General features: G+C 41.8%; 1 protein-coding gene across 1 annotated transcript in view; it reads right to left on the bottom strand.

The window, feature by feature from the left end:
- Positions 1–13,640, bottom strand: part of hace1 (HECT domain and ankyrin repeat containing E3 ubiquitin protein ligase 1) — a 43,256-nt gene extending 29,616 nt beyond the window's left edge. The window contains exons 1-12 of the mRNA XM_056434487.1: positions 13,386–13,640; positions 10,476–10,530; positions 10,195–10,284; positions 9,110–9,214; positions 8,877–8,952; positions 8,614–8,745; positions 6,251–6,333; positions 5,242–5,338; positions 5,046–5,147; positions 4,866–4,972; positions 3,655–3,784; positions 833–1,137 (exon numbers count right to left, since the gene is read on the bottom strand). Coding sequence (XP_056290462.1) covers positions 833–1,137; positions 3,655–3,784; positions 4,866–4,972; positions 5,046–5,147; positions 5,242–5,338; positions 6,251–6,333; positions 8,614–8,745; positions 8,877–8,952; positions 9,110–9,214; positions 10,195–10,284; positions 10,476–10,530; positions 13,386–13,473 — 1,370 coding nt within the window. The 5' untranslated portion in view covers positions 13,474–13,640. The remainder of the gene's footprint in view (positions 1–832; positions 1,138–3,654; positions 3,785–4,865; positions 4,973–5,045; positions 5,148–5,241; positions 5,339–6,250; positions 6,334–8,613; positions 8,746–8,876; positions 8,953–9,109; positions 9,215–10,194; positions 10,285–10,475; positions 10,531–13,385) is intronic.
- Between the last annotated feature and the right edge of the window lie 544 nt (positions 13,641–14,184).

Below are 14,184 nucleotides of genomic sequence, written 5' to 3'. Positions count from 1 at the left end.
ATCAAAAGTAATAGCAGTAGTATTACCAGCAGTAGAAGTTGTAGTTGTGGCTAGACCAATAGTATGTCAAAAGTAGATTAAGAAGTAGTACCAGCAGTTGTTGTTGTAGTTGTGGCTGATGCAAAATCAGTATGTTAAAAGTAACATTAGTTGTAACAGCAGTGGTAGCTATAGCAGTATAGTACGTCAGAAGTAGTATTAGTCCTAGATGTGGGAACAGCAGTAATGGTGGTAGGCGTAGCTATAGTAGTAGTAGTACATCAAAAGTAGTAACAGCTTTTGTAGTTGTGGCTATTGCAGATAGAGTACGTCAGAAGTAGAACCACCAATAGTTGTATTTTGCTTTAATAGTAGTAGTAGTGAAGGTAGTACCAGCATAAGAAGTTGGAAGTTCTGGCTATAGCAGAAGTGTTTCAAAATTGGTTGCAAGAGCAGCAGACGGGGTTGAGGTTGTGGCAATAGCAGTAGTAGTATGTCAGAGGTAGTAGCAGCAATAGTTGTGGTTTTAACAGTACTATTAAGTCAGCGGTAGTAGCAATAGTAGTACCAGCAGTAGTAGCTGTGACTATAACGGGAGTATTAAGTAAGAGGTAGTAGCAGTAGTAATACCAGCAGTAGTAGGTGTGGCTATAACAGTAGTAGTGTGCCAGAAGTAGTCGCAGTATCAGCCATAGTAGTTGTGGCTATAACAGAAGTATTATGTGAGAGGTAGTAGCAGTAGTAGTACCAGCAGTAGTAGTTGTAGCTAATATGTTTGTAGCAGTATGCAGTAGCAACATCATGATTGTCTTTGTAAACGGATTAGATTGACAGATGAAGACTGAGCACAGACCCTTGTGGCATCTGACAGGAGCAGCACATATAGAAGGCCTGAATCACAGCACTGAGCCGACTGGCTGTCATGGAGATGACGTCCTCCCCATCGGCGTACACCTCCGTTTCCATGACGGCTTCAGGGTCCAGCAAGGAGGGGACCTTTGGCTTGGAGTCAGAGGGGTCGGCCTCCCGTTGTTTGAGAAGCAGAGAGGCGATCTCACTGCTGGAAGAGGAGGAAGACGGGTTCTTTCTGTTCCTCTCCAACTCTGTGGAGATGAGCACCAACCACTCATCCAGGGAGTGCCACAGCAGCTCCAAAGGCTGCAGAGACACAGACAGGAGGTAAGAGCCACATAGGATCAGAGAAACTCAAGGGAGTCATCCATGACAACACGACAAGAAGTGACAGTGGCTTTCAGGATGTCTGCAGGTTTCACAAAGCTTCATTCCAGGCCGTAGAACATGTTTCATGTTGTCCTAAGATCGAGTTAAGACCAATGACCTGCGTCCAAGTGAGTACAAGCCATGACAATTTTGAATCTACTAAAGGCCATTGTAAGGACACTGTCATTTGCACCAGCAGTGATGTTTGCATGTAATGGGTCGGTTCATCCAAATTACAAATATATATTTTCCTTATTCAATTCAATTCAGTTTATTTGTATAGCCCAATTTCACAAATTACAAATTTGTCTCGGAGTGCTTTCCAATCTGTACACATAGACATCCCTGCCCCAAAACCTCACATCGGACCAGGAAAAACTCCCAAATAACCCTTCAGGGGGGAAAAAAGGGAAGAAACCTGCAGGAGAGCAACAGAGGAGGATCCCTCTCCAGGATGGACAGATGCAATAGATGTAATGTGTACAGAAGGACAGATTTAGAGTTAAAATACATTCAATGAATATGACAGAGTGTATGAATAGTTCATAGTAGGCATATTCCACGATGGAGACCTCCACGATCCATCAGGCAGATGGCGGTGGGGAGGAGGAGTGGGCGGAGTCTCAACAGTGGGCGGAGTCTCAACAGGACAGTGCCTACATCCTTTCTATTTACATGGAGACAAAAATAATCAGAGACAAAGACTATACACAACTTTGTGTTGCAAGATAAAACATAAGATTGGAAAGCACTCCGAGACAAATTTGTAATTTGTGAAATTGGGCTATACAAATAAACTGAATTGAATTGAATCTCAAAACCAAATACAATCAGAACTATCTGTGTGGTCGTATATGTTTTTTTTTGTTACTTGAGAGAACCCCCCCCCCCTTTTTATTTTAAGTAATGCATTAAGGGTTTTAGAGTTTTTGGGCTTTATGCTAGAGCAGAATCTTGTTAAGTCCCACAACAATACTCTTGGAAAGGATTTTTTTGACAAATATTCCAAATGAGCAGTAAATTAAAAACCTTAAGACTCTGTTTATGTTTTGGCAATATGGAAATAAACAGTGTACTATGAAACATGTTACACTTACAGGAGACATTTCTATACAATCTCTACCCAAGTCTGAGTAACTTCTTTTTTTGTTTTGTTAGATGTGCAGGCAGTGTTGAAGATCATTGAACAGAACTACATTTGATTTACAGAATTGGAACATTACATATCAGAGTCAATCATCTCTCAGATTTTCATTCAGTGGGAGAATAAATGCAAACACACAGCTACCTTGACAATAGTAAGTATGATTATGAGATTGCAGGGTTCCAGAGATCATGTTTCCCAAATTTCAACTGCAAATGAGAAAAATGTCAATGGCTCACATCAAAGACAGCAGAACCTGTCCAGGAACATTCATCTTTTTGTATCGTCTCCACCTCCATCTGTCTCGCACACATCTGCAACCAATGGAGTCAATTCTTATTGGGGCTGTTTTAGTTGAAAGGACATACAGTCAAGTCAGTATGATCAAGATACCGTGTTATGATGCGTAACCAACTATCTTCCAATCAAAGAAGCAATTAAAACAAGTTGTGTGTTATGTGAAAGTGCGGCTTTAGCTCAGTGGGGTAAGAGGGCCGTCCTGCAACCGCAGGGTTGTGGGTTCAATCCCCGCTCTCCCCATTAGTTGCAAGTCGAAGTGTCCTTGAGCAAGGCACTGAACCCCCAGTTGCTTCCCGGGCGCTTCACCGCAGCCCACTGCTCCTTAATAACTAAGGATGGGTTAAATGCAGAGAACTAATTTCCCCTTGGGGATTAATAAAAGTCTTATTTTCCTCATTTAACACAATAATTCTGGTCCCTTAAATGTGGTTCTTAAAGATTAGTGACAAATATATGTAGTGAGCAGGACATTCTACAGTGCAAAAATAAACATGTTAGTGTTCTGACAAACTTTGCAATTGAAACATTGTTTCTAAATTAAATAATTTCTTTGAGATTTCTGCAGTGATATTTCCTGTTATTTACACAGACTGCATGCTGATACTGATCTAGATTATAAGCCAATATTGGTTGATTTATATTGGTCCAAGTGATGTAGTCATGTCGCCTCAAAAGATATTTATTTCATTTCATTTATTTATTTATTTGTAAAGGGACCGTACACATTAATCAACCCATGGGTAAATGTGTTAACGTTAGCTAAGGCTAAATTTCAGCTTTGGTCCCTGTGGCCAGATGTTATCAGCCACTGGATCTTTTAAGCATTGACCAGATCACAATTTCAATTGGTGATCATCATAACATAGTTAAATTTAAAACAATATGTTTTGGTTGGTTTAATCTCACACTTCTGCAAATAACATAGAGCATACTTCCATTCCAGCAGCCTCCCCGGGGGTTCTTACAGCACCTGCAGATTACAACGCACCGTATGTACAGCTCCTACTTACCTTAAAGACCTGGCTCCGAGGCGTCTTGTTGCCATTGTTGGGTGATGAAGGCCCCAGGCTGAACACATGGCAGAAAATACGAACGATTCTCAGCAGACTCTTCATTTGAGCGTCATAACTGCTGGACAGGCTGAGGATGGATAATGGATAACAAACACGGGGTACAGAATGTTATATACAGATCTTTGAAACCTCCCTAATGTCCATCAGGGACAACTCCTCTGATTTTATGGACATCTTTGAGAAACTTACTCACCTGATTTATCTCAATCTCTAGTTCAATGTCTTCTTCAATGCAGCATTATGTTCTTTGAGTAAATAATGGACTATTTAGAGTCAAATATACCATAAATCAGGGTATGCTTTAGGGCGGGGCTACCTTGTGGTTGACAGCGTTGTAAAGTCAGTCCATGTTTCCGTCTTTGAACACGCACACGGGAGAGGGTCAAAGTTCAATTTATTTAAGTTCATCCTAACAGTTTGGCCATATAAAATGTCTCATTCAGGGCTCAAGTGAACTTAGCTCCTCCCTCATGTCACTTCTGGTTCCAAAACACCAAGATGGCAATGGCCAAAATGCCAAACTCAAAGCTTCAAAACATCAGTTCACAAACAGGTTTGATGCCACGATGACTAAATCCACTTCTTATATACAATTTATAGTGTAATAGGATAATTGAAATCACAAATTGTATATGTATGCAGTTATAGAGTCTGGGGAGTTTTCCCCTGCCCACAGTCTTTGTTTTCATTAATGTGAACGTCTCACTTAACCCTCCTGTTACCTTTAGGTTCAATTTGACCCCATTCAATGTTTAATGTCGGTGTTCTTTGGGGTCAATTTGACCCCAGGCTGTTTTTCACTGTGTCAAACATATCAGAAATATCAACTTTTTTATATATTTAAAGGGCTATTTAGGTAGTCAACAAACAAACATAAAGTACCTCACACTTAAACTTGGGAAACAATATTAATTCTGATAATTTTCTGGAGGTTTTAATTGCTAGGGTCAAATTGACCCCAAGGGTAAAATATGTTAGTAAATCTAAAGGTAACAGGAGGGTTAAAAGAAAGTGATTCCCCAAAAAAATGTAAGGATTCATACCTACACAATTGGGAATCAGTAAAAAAAAATTAAAAAATGAACAAAAGGTTTCTACATGAACTTATTAATATGTAAACAACATAAATAATATATGTACAATTATACCTGAGAAGCTTGTGTCCATTAGTGGTAGCCACTTCAGCAAGACCGGTCAAGATCCTCAGGTAATGACTGTCACTCTGCTGAGAGACATGCTCCAGAACCTGCCTAAGCTACACAAACACACATGTCAATAGAAGAGTATTCACAGGGCTATCAATGAATGCAGACACAAACTGGTCATACCATGCTCTCTTTCAAATCATCATTTTGTGTCATCTGGATGAGGGTCTGGAAAAGCCTGCTGTGGTGCTGGATGAGGATCTCGCAGGTCTCCCCATATCCACCCTGAACACAGAAAATGGTGGGACAGTAACCACATGAACTGAACCACACTAAGACTAAATAGTGTAAAGACAAAAGGTGGTTAAAAGAACCTCACCTGCACACATAGATCCATAGGAGTGATTCCATTCTTGTCAGGGAGGTATTTGGCACCCCGAGAGAGCAGGATCTGTGCAGTGTCTCTTTGGCCATGGCTACAGAATAATACAGTAAAGGACCGTCATATACTGGCTCTTCAATGGGTATTTTAGAACATTTAAATTCCCAACATTCTGGATTATTTTAGTATCCTGGCACGAGAATAAATGAGTCTGACTCTTATGCAAGTGAACACGCGTCAGTGCATGTCTACTCCTGAAAAGTTAAGAGGAAGTGTAAATGTGAAGGCCTTTGTACTGCCTGCGAATATTTCACATTTTAACTCTTGGTACCAAAAACGATGTACATTTGCAAAAATGTCATTCAAAGTTTCAAATAGATTTGTGCAGTCAGTGCAACTCCAGGATCCTATTGACTCATGTACCTTATAGCCTGTGTATGTTAGCTCTGACAGCCGAGCTGACAGCAGCAGACACCACGGGGCCTTTTGACTTAACAGCAGAAACCCTGGGAAAGTATCCTTAGCCCTCACCTCCTATTGTTCCTTTACAAAAGCATGCCTCAACCCATCCTACTGTAATTAAACTCATCCACACATGTTGCCTACAAAGTTGTATTAGCCCCCACCCCCTATTTTATAGAATCATTGTATAGTCTCAGCTTCTGTGATGTTTTTATTGAGTTTATTTTTAGCCAAATATGGCTTCTATTGTGAAAGGTAAGACAAAAGGACTGGATCTAGTATGCGCTGCCTTTGTCAAGGTGGAAAAGACAAATCAATTATACTGTTTTGGTTGGGACTTTGTAGCCTCCGTGTTGTTGTACACTGTACATTTTGAATAACATTAACAGTGCGAAAGCTCAGAAAAATCCATCTTGAGCTAGCCTTCTCTTTGAAAGTTTGGAAAAAACATACGTGTAAATCAATGACACGAAAATGATCAGCCCCGGTGCCTCAAGAGAGGTTGAGAGCACACTATGAATCTCCAACGTTACAATGAGATCACCTGCAGGCAAAGTACAGAGGCGTGGCTCCAGATAAGTTTGGCCGGTTGATGTCAGCTCCACTGTCTAGAAGACACAACACCGTCTAGGAAGACACAATGTTGTTCACTCAGAAATAATTTCATTGGGATTAAAGAAGAAGAAAAAATAACAATTTCAAGATTTACTGAAATGACTTTGCTGTCTCATTATGTAATTGCTAGATAGTCAATCGGACGAAAGGTAAGTAAACGAGGCAATCTCTGTATTTTTTAAACTTCTGAAGGAGGCCCAGGCTTGGATAGTCGCTCCATTGGCTAAGCATTGTGCAGAAGCTATTCCTAAACACACACACACATCTGTCCCATCTGATACTATCAGGTTCACACCCAACCAAAGACAGGCATTACAACAATTTCACAATATTTAAAAAAAGCTAAATCTGTTAACAAAAGACTGAATGAACAAGCAACCAGATGCTTGATGGATTAATTTTTGAGGAATCTGTGTCGAGTGCAGCTGCATTATTGGTGTAGTAGGAGTTGTGGGTGGATATATTACCCCTCGAGAATATAATTATATCAGATAAAAAACTCAAACTACAAAAATGTTGCTCTGTTACTATAATAAAATGTGTCTTATTTATGTCATAACTTCATCATTAAGCTGACACATAACTGAAAAGTATCTTAAATACTCAAAATATAAAAAGTTAAATAAATAGCAACTATATTTTTAGTTTCGGCAGCAAAAAGCCTGGTAACCACGGTTATAATCCAGTGTTGAGCCCTGAAAGGCCTAAACACCCAACAAGAGCCTCTCAGAAGCTCCTAATGTCCAAGTGGACTAAAGTGACTGGCTGACTGATCACTCCAAAGAACAACATCTTCCGCCAGATTTGTGTGCTATACTCCAACTAGGGCATCAAATACAGATAATTTCAATGAAAGGGATATTCTCCAGCATGTATGAATGACTACCGACCAGTGGCCCTCACCTCGGTGGTCATGAAATGCTTTGAGAGGCTGATAAAGGACTACATCTGCGCCTTCCTCCCTTCCTCCATGGACCCGCTGCAGTTTGCTTATCGCCCAAACAGATCCACAGATGATGCTGTCTCCCAGGTACTGCACACCACACTCTCTCATCTGGACAGCCAGAAGGGGGGCTATGTGAGACTGCTGTTCATTGATTATAGTTCAGCTTTCAACACCATAGTCCCCTCCAGACTGGCCGGCAAGCTGATTGAGCTGGGACTGAACACCCCCCTGTGTGCTTGGATCCTGGACTTCCTGACCGCCAGGCCACAGGTGGTCAGGGTGGGCAGACACACCTCCAAATCCCTCACCCTGAACACAGGATCCCCCCAGGGTTGCGTCCTCAGCCCCCTACTGTACTCCCTGTACACACATGACTGTGTGGCCAGGTTCAGCTCCAACACCATCATCAAGTTTGCAGATGACACAGTGGTGGTGGGCCTGATCTCCGACAACGACGAGAAGGCCTACCTGGAGGAAGTTGCTGATCTGTCACTCTGGTGCCAGGACAACAGCCTCATCATGAATGTCACCAAAACTAAGGAGCTGATTGTGGACTTTAGGAGGGTACAACAACAGAGGACGTACTCATCACTGGGGATTAACGGGACTACTGTGGAGAGGGTGAGCGGGTATAAATACCTGGGAGTCCACATCACCGAGGATCTGACATGGTCAACAAACACAGACACTCTGGTGAGAAAGGCAAGGCAGCGCCTCTACCACCTCAGGCAGCTGAGGAAATTTAAAGTTTCCCAGAGGATCCTTCAGTCCTTCTACTCTGGAGCTGTAGAGAGCGTCCTGACAGGAAGCATCACAGCCTGGTTTGGCAACTGCTCCGCTCAGGACAGGAAGGTTTCAGAGAGTAGTGCGTTCGGCTGAACGCACTATTGGAACTACACTCCCCACCCTGCAGGACTTGTACACCAGGAGGTGCAGAACCAGAGCCGGCAGGATCATGAAGGATCCTCACCACCCCAACAACAGACTGTTTCAGCTGCTGCGGTCAGGCAGGCGCCCGTAGTCACGCTGCAAGAACAGAGAGACTGAGACGGAGTTTCTTTCCTCAGGCCATCAGGACTGTGAACTCCGACCTCACCAGGACCCCCACATAGACCCACACAACTGCCCCTCTTAGGCACACACACACACACACACACACACACACACACACACACACACACACTTACTGTAAATATTGTGTTGTTTTTTATTGTAAATAGTGTGTACTTGTTGCCCTTGCACATTCCTGCTGAGCATTGCCACTTTCATTTCACTGCACACCCTGTGTGTGTATGTGACAAATAAAACATCTTGAATCTTGAATCTTGAATTTCAAATTGGCTCACCGTTTTGTGTCCGTTCTGACAGGCCACATGTAGAGCCGTCTGCCCCATGGCATCTTCCACATCCACGTTGGACACATGCTGGACCAGAATGTGGAGGAGCTCAGTCCGCCCATTCACTGCCAACCAGTGGATCTGCAGCAGAGGTTCACATGCGCAATCACAATCCAGACGTTAGGGCTTAAATAGCCTACAATATGTTGATTAACCATGATTTTAAGACATTCAATACAACACAAACAGCAAGAGGGTTAAAATCAACTCACAGCAGTTAGTCCCTCATTGTTGCAGATGTTGACATCAGCATTAAATTCCAGTAGTTTGCCCATACACTTCTTCTGTCTGAAGCAACAGTGAAGGCAAGTGTTAAGTAGCCACACACACACACACACCCCCCCCCCCCAATAGAAGTCTAATAAGAAGAATAAACCAAGTGACACAAGACCTAAAATAAAACCTGCAAAAAACACAAACTTGTAAACAGAGTTATGGCTCATACCCATTCCTAGCAGCAAGGTGCAGAGGGGTACAGCCAGAGATGTCCTGGTAGTTTGGGTTGGCTCCTCTCTTCAGCAGCAGAAGCAGACACTCCACTGACCCACAGCTGTACAGAAAGAACACAGAGCAACATAGGCTACATTCAGACTGCAGGCAAATCCCATCAGCTTCTCAAATACGCTATTTAAGACAGACTGTGCTGATATCGGATCGGTGTCCAGACATTCATGTTTTAAGGATCATTTATTGTCATTGTGCAGCACAGAAATGCACAAGAAAATTCAATTATAGCCCATTTTCAAATAAACAAAACGGTAGTGTATTTATTTAATTAGCATCGTTAGGAATGTAAACAGCAGCATTAAAAACAATTCTCTGAGCAGATAATATGGCCAATATCTTCTCATGAGGAAAACATTGCCCATCAACTTTGACTGTTTGAGCACCAAGCAGCTCTCTGAGCCAGTTTGAAGGTGTTTGGGACAGCAGGTCAGCCTGGTTGGTCTCAAAGTCAGCTGCACCTAAATCCAATCCTCACACTTCCTATTTAGATTTTGATGAATGTATTCTGTCATATGTCATTAGTGATAAACACAAAATAACTGTTGGGCATTGGGATCATCCATACTACAGTCATGGCAGCAGTTACTGTGCAGCGAGAAGTGTGATGCCATCGGTAAGGAAGTAGTGTGCATGCGTGTTGTGTTGCAATTGAAGCATTGGACACTTGGTATTCATTATTTTGTAAAAACTCTGAGCGTGACGTTTTCCATTTGAAACTGCAAAAGGTCTCTGATGGACAAAGTATAAAAGAAGACACTGTTTCTAAATGACCTTGGCTGACATATTCACCTTTATCAATATATCTCCAATAAGCTAATATCGTCTGGTCTAGCGCTGATATGAACCCCTCTGTCGTCACACACTACAAAGGCACAAGGCCACACCTCAAACCAACATTTTCCTCCTACTCTCCCATCTTTTTGTTGACATGTTGATTTTAATATGCCGGACAGGAAGGAGGGTCATGATAGAATTCAAGGGGATGCGCACTCTTAAATGAGAATAGAGTGAACAATATCTTACTTTGCAGCGATGTGTAGTAGACTTCTTTTCACTCGTCCAAAGGCGTAGTTCACATCAAACTTGGAGTTGAGCAGTAACTCTGACACTGACCTTTTAGAGACAGGATGGAACAAATAAATCCTGTGTGTCTTTGTAGACAACAACACAAATCCCCTATACCTCGGTTGTAACAGATGTAAGAAGAAAGACTACGAGCAAAAGCAGAAGTGCGGCACAAAACATGCATTCTTAATCGAGCTCTGACACACTACTCATTCTTTCCTGTCTGGTTCGATCCTTACCTGTGCTGGTCAGCCATGACCATTGGCATAAGTGTGTACACTGCGGTCTCATTGTCTGTGGAAAAAGAAATTGGATATATTAGAATTCTATTAAGACTTGAACTTAACAAAATACATGGGCACAAAAAAAAGGTATCACACACCGTCACCATCTTTTTCACTAGTACCTGGATTTCAAAGATCTTATACAATTGTTATGAGACACAAGTTTCTAAGAAACCTACACTTAAAACTGGAATAAAACAATGATTAACATAAATCATAACCCATGTGAACCTGCATAATTATTGAAATACTTCAATTTACAAATATTAAAAAAACTTATCTCAAAACTCTAAAAATATTCTTTGACAGTTACAGCGACTACCTGTAACACTGATCTAACCATTTATTTCATTTCATTTATTTATTTATTTGTACAGGGACCGGACACATTAATCAACCCATGGGTAAATGTATTAACGTTAGCTAAGGCTACATTTCAGCTTTGGTCCCTGTGGCCAGATGTTACAGCCTTCACTAAAGGAGTAAGAGGTTAACACGGTAACATAATAGAAAAGCAGTAAACATACAGGTTACGATAAAATACTGGCCTCTTCATAAAATCATTAAAACATCAAATAAATAAAAAATAATTAAAAAATAAAAAATAAAAACAATAATTATTTACACAATCACTGAGGAGGGAGTCACAGTTCATGCTCACACATCAGACTGGTAAAAAGCCAGTTCTTCAGGCCGTGTTTAACCCTTGTGTTGCCTTAGGGTCATTTTGACCCGAATCAATATTACACCCTCCCCCCGCCTTTGGGTCATTTTGACCCGATTCAATGTTTCACCCTCCTGTTACCTTTATATTTACTAACATATTTTACCCTTTGGGTTCAATTTGACGCCAGCAATTAAAACCTCCAGAAAATTATTAGAATTAATATTGTTTTCCAAGTTTAAGTGTGAGGCACTTTATGTTTGTTTGTTGACTACCGAAAGAACACCGACATTAAACATTGAATGGGGTCAAATTAATCCTAAGGCGGGGGGAGGGTGTAATATTGATTCGGGTCAAAATGACCCTAAGGCAACACAAGGGTTAAATGAGTAAAAAGTTCTGCTAGTGCGTATATTCAGAGGCAGGGCATTCCAGAGCTGTCCTGCTTTCACTGAAAAGGCAGACTGACTAAAAGAACTCCTCCTAAATGGGATGACGCAGTCGCCTCTCTCCACAGATCTAGTTTGTCTGCTACTCTGTGTTTTTTGTTTAATAAATTCACCAAGTGGGGGAGGAGCCATATCATTAACAACTTTAAAAACGAGACACATATTGGCGAGTTTGATGAGGTTATCCCAGTTCAGGAGACTGTATTTAGTTAAAATGGCACAGTGGTGATAACTCCTGGGCTTCTGATCCAGTATTTTTAGAGCCTGTTTATGGAGGATTTGAATTGGTTTCAGAGTGGTGCTGCTGGCTTGAGCCCAGCTGGTTAAGCAGTAGGTCAGATATGGAATGATGATTGCGTTAAAGTACAGTTTTGCAGTATCTATGTTTAAGTTATTTCTTATGTATTTGAAATTGATTAAATGAAATCTGACAACCTTTGCCACGTTTTTTACCTGCTTCTTAAAAGAAAGGTTTGAGTCGAGGTAGATACCTAGGTATTTATATTCAGGCACTATCTGGAGCCGCTCACCAGAGACATAGACATCTGGCTCAGGTGAGTTACATGCCGTCTTTGTGAAAAACATGCAGACTGTCTTTTTGACATTTAGTTGTAGACAGGAATCTGAGAGCCATTTAGAAACATGGACCATGGTATCAGTTAGTTGAAGTGCAGCCTGAACGTTGCTTTTTGCATGGACATAGATCACTGTGTCATCAGCGTACATTTGGATACTACATCCCTTACAGACACTGGGGAGGTCATTTATATACAGGCTGAATAATAATAGTCCCAAAATCGAACCCTGAGGGACACCCACTTCATATCCCAGCATAGGCGATACAGCCTCACCTACTCTAACACACTGGGTTCTTCCCTCCAGGTAGGACTTCATTTATCCCTCCATGACTTGTGGATAGGAATGAATCCAAACATATTTGCTTTGATGCAAAATACAAACCTAAGGATTGCAAAACCATCCATAAAACAAATATAACTAAATATAAACTGTACACAATGGAACAGAAAGACAGAGATACTACAGGGTGTGGTCTGGTAAGTCTCTTTTCTGTACAAGCTTCATTAGCAACTCTACAGTCAGCTTTCCCAATGTAAAAATCTGGGGTGGGGGCTAATACAACTTTGTAGGCAACAAGTGTGGATGAGTTGAATAAGAGTAGGATAGGTTGAGGTATGCTTTTATAAAGCAACAACAGGAGGTGAGGGCTAAGGATACTTCCCCAGGGATACTGCTTTCTAAAGTTACAGTAAGCTACAGAGCACCAACAACAATGCATCAAATACAAAGGAATATTTGAAGCAAACATTATTTCATACATGGAACGATGCCAGAATGCCATTAGGATGTATTCACAAGATCAATAGATAAACGTAGCATATCTATGCATGTAAGATGCAATAACATTCTAATCCACTAATGTTACATAAACGAATACAAGTACGATGGGTTTGTATAGATCCATTGAATGGACTGTAACTTACTCTAGTATTCCTAGTTCCTATAATGTCACACCATTCACATGTCATGTGCTTGTCATATTGGCATAAGTTATAAAAAGTTAACATATGTCTACTGCTGTCTGCTAGGCTGTCAGAGGCTACACAGGCTATAGGGTACAAGGTGTCATTACAGCTGTACCTCCAGCCGACACAATCAAATCACTGTGTGGCTAATAGTCACGGGGCCGAAGCAGGTGCTGTGACACTTTTGGATGAGCCCCATTGCGGTTACCTTCCGGAAGTTCCACTGTCCTGGCCCGGCGGAGGGAACGGGTCAGCCGACTGAGCTGTACGTTTAGCTGCTCCATCGCCCGATCCATTCTATGGTGTCCACCAAATGAGAACTGATGGGACAAAGCCTCGCCTTGTCGGATTTATTTCTTCCTAATTGGGGTGTATTGCTCCTGGGCGTCGTCCATGGGGGCCGGCGGAAGGGGGGAACCGCTTCCCTTCGAGACACACGCAGCTACAGTAGCGTTACACTCACTTTTTCCTGCCACACCGACAGTGGTATTGTACAGCCTCACATACTTCCTGTTGTGATGACGTTCGAGCGCTATGCAGTGTGGGTGTTGTTGGAGAAATCCATCCGAGATGAACTGCGCCTCTCCTGGGAAGCAGCAGGGGGCGGTCAAATCAGACAGGTTTCAGCTGCCTTCAACTAATAGTAGTTCAAATAAAATTATAATAGTGGTTCAATAAACAGTTACTTCCTGTTCGATCACACTATGCTGCACGTTTTGTAGAAATGTAGCTCACTTTAAAGAGACTTGGAGGCGATCTCAATGGATTTGTCTTCTTCTCTATTTCTTTTCTGTGTTATTTAAATACAATGTATTATTGTCAACCACACAATATATGCTTTTAAAATTAAACACTTCATTGCGCAACATGATACTGCAGTTCCTGGCTCGAAAAACGGTGGCCGCCTCGATCTCGTCATGTTATCGGACCTGATTTATCAGACCTGACTGCTGCATTTGACACAGTGGATGACACTCTCCTCCTAGAGCGCCTCCACACCACCGTTG

The sequence above is a fragment of the Pseudoliparis swirei genome, chromosome 16 (genome assembly GCF_029220125.1).
Source record: "Pseudoliparis swirei isolate HS2019 ecotype Mariana Trench chromosome 16, NWPU_hadal_v1, whole genome shotgun sequence".
NCBI classification, from domain to species: Eukaryota; Metazoa; Chordata; class Actinopteri; order Perciformes; family Liparidae; genus Pseudoliparis; species Pseudoliparis swirei.
This window is presented reverse-complemented; position numbering and strand designations above follow the sequence as displayed.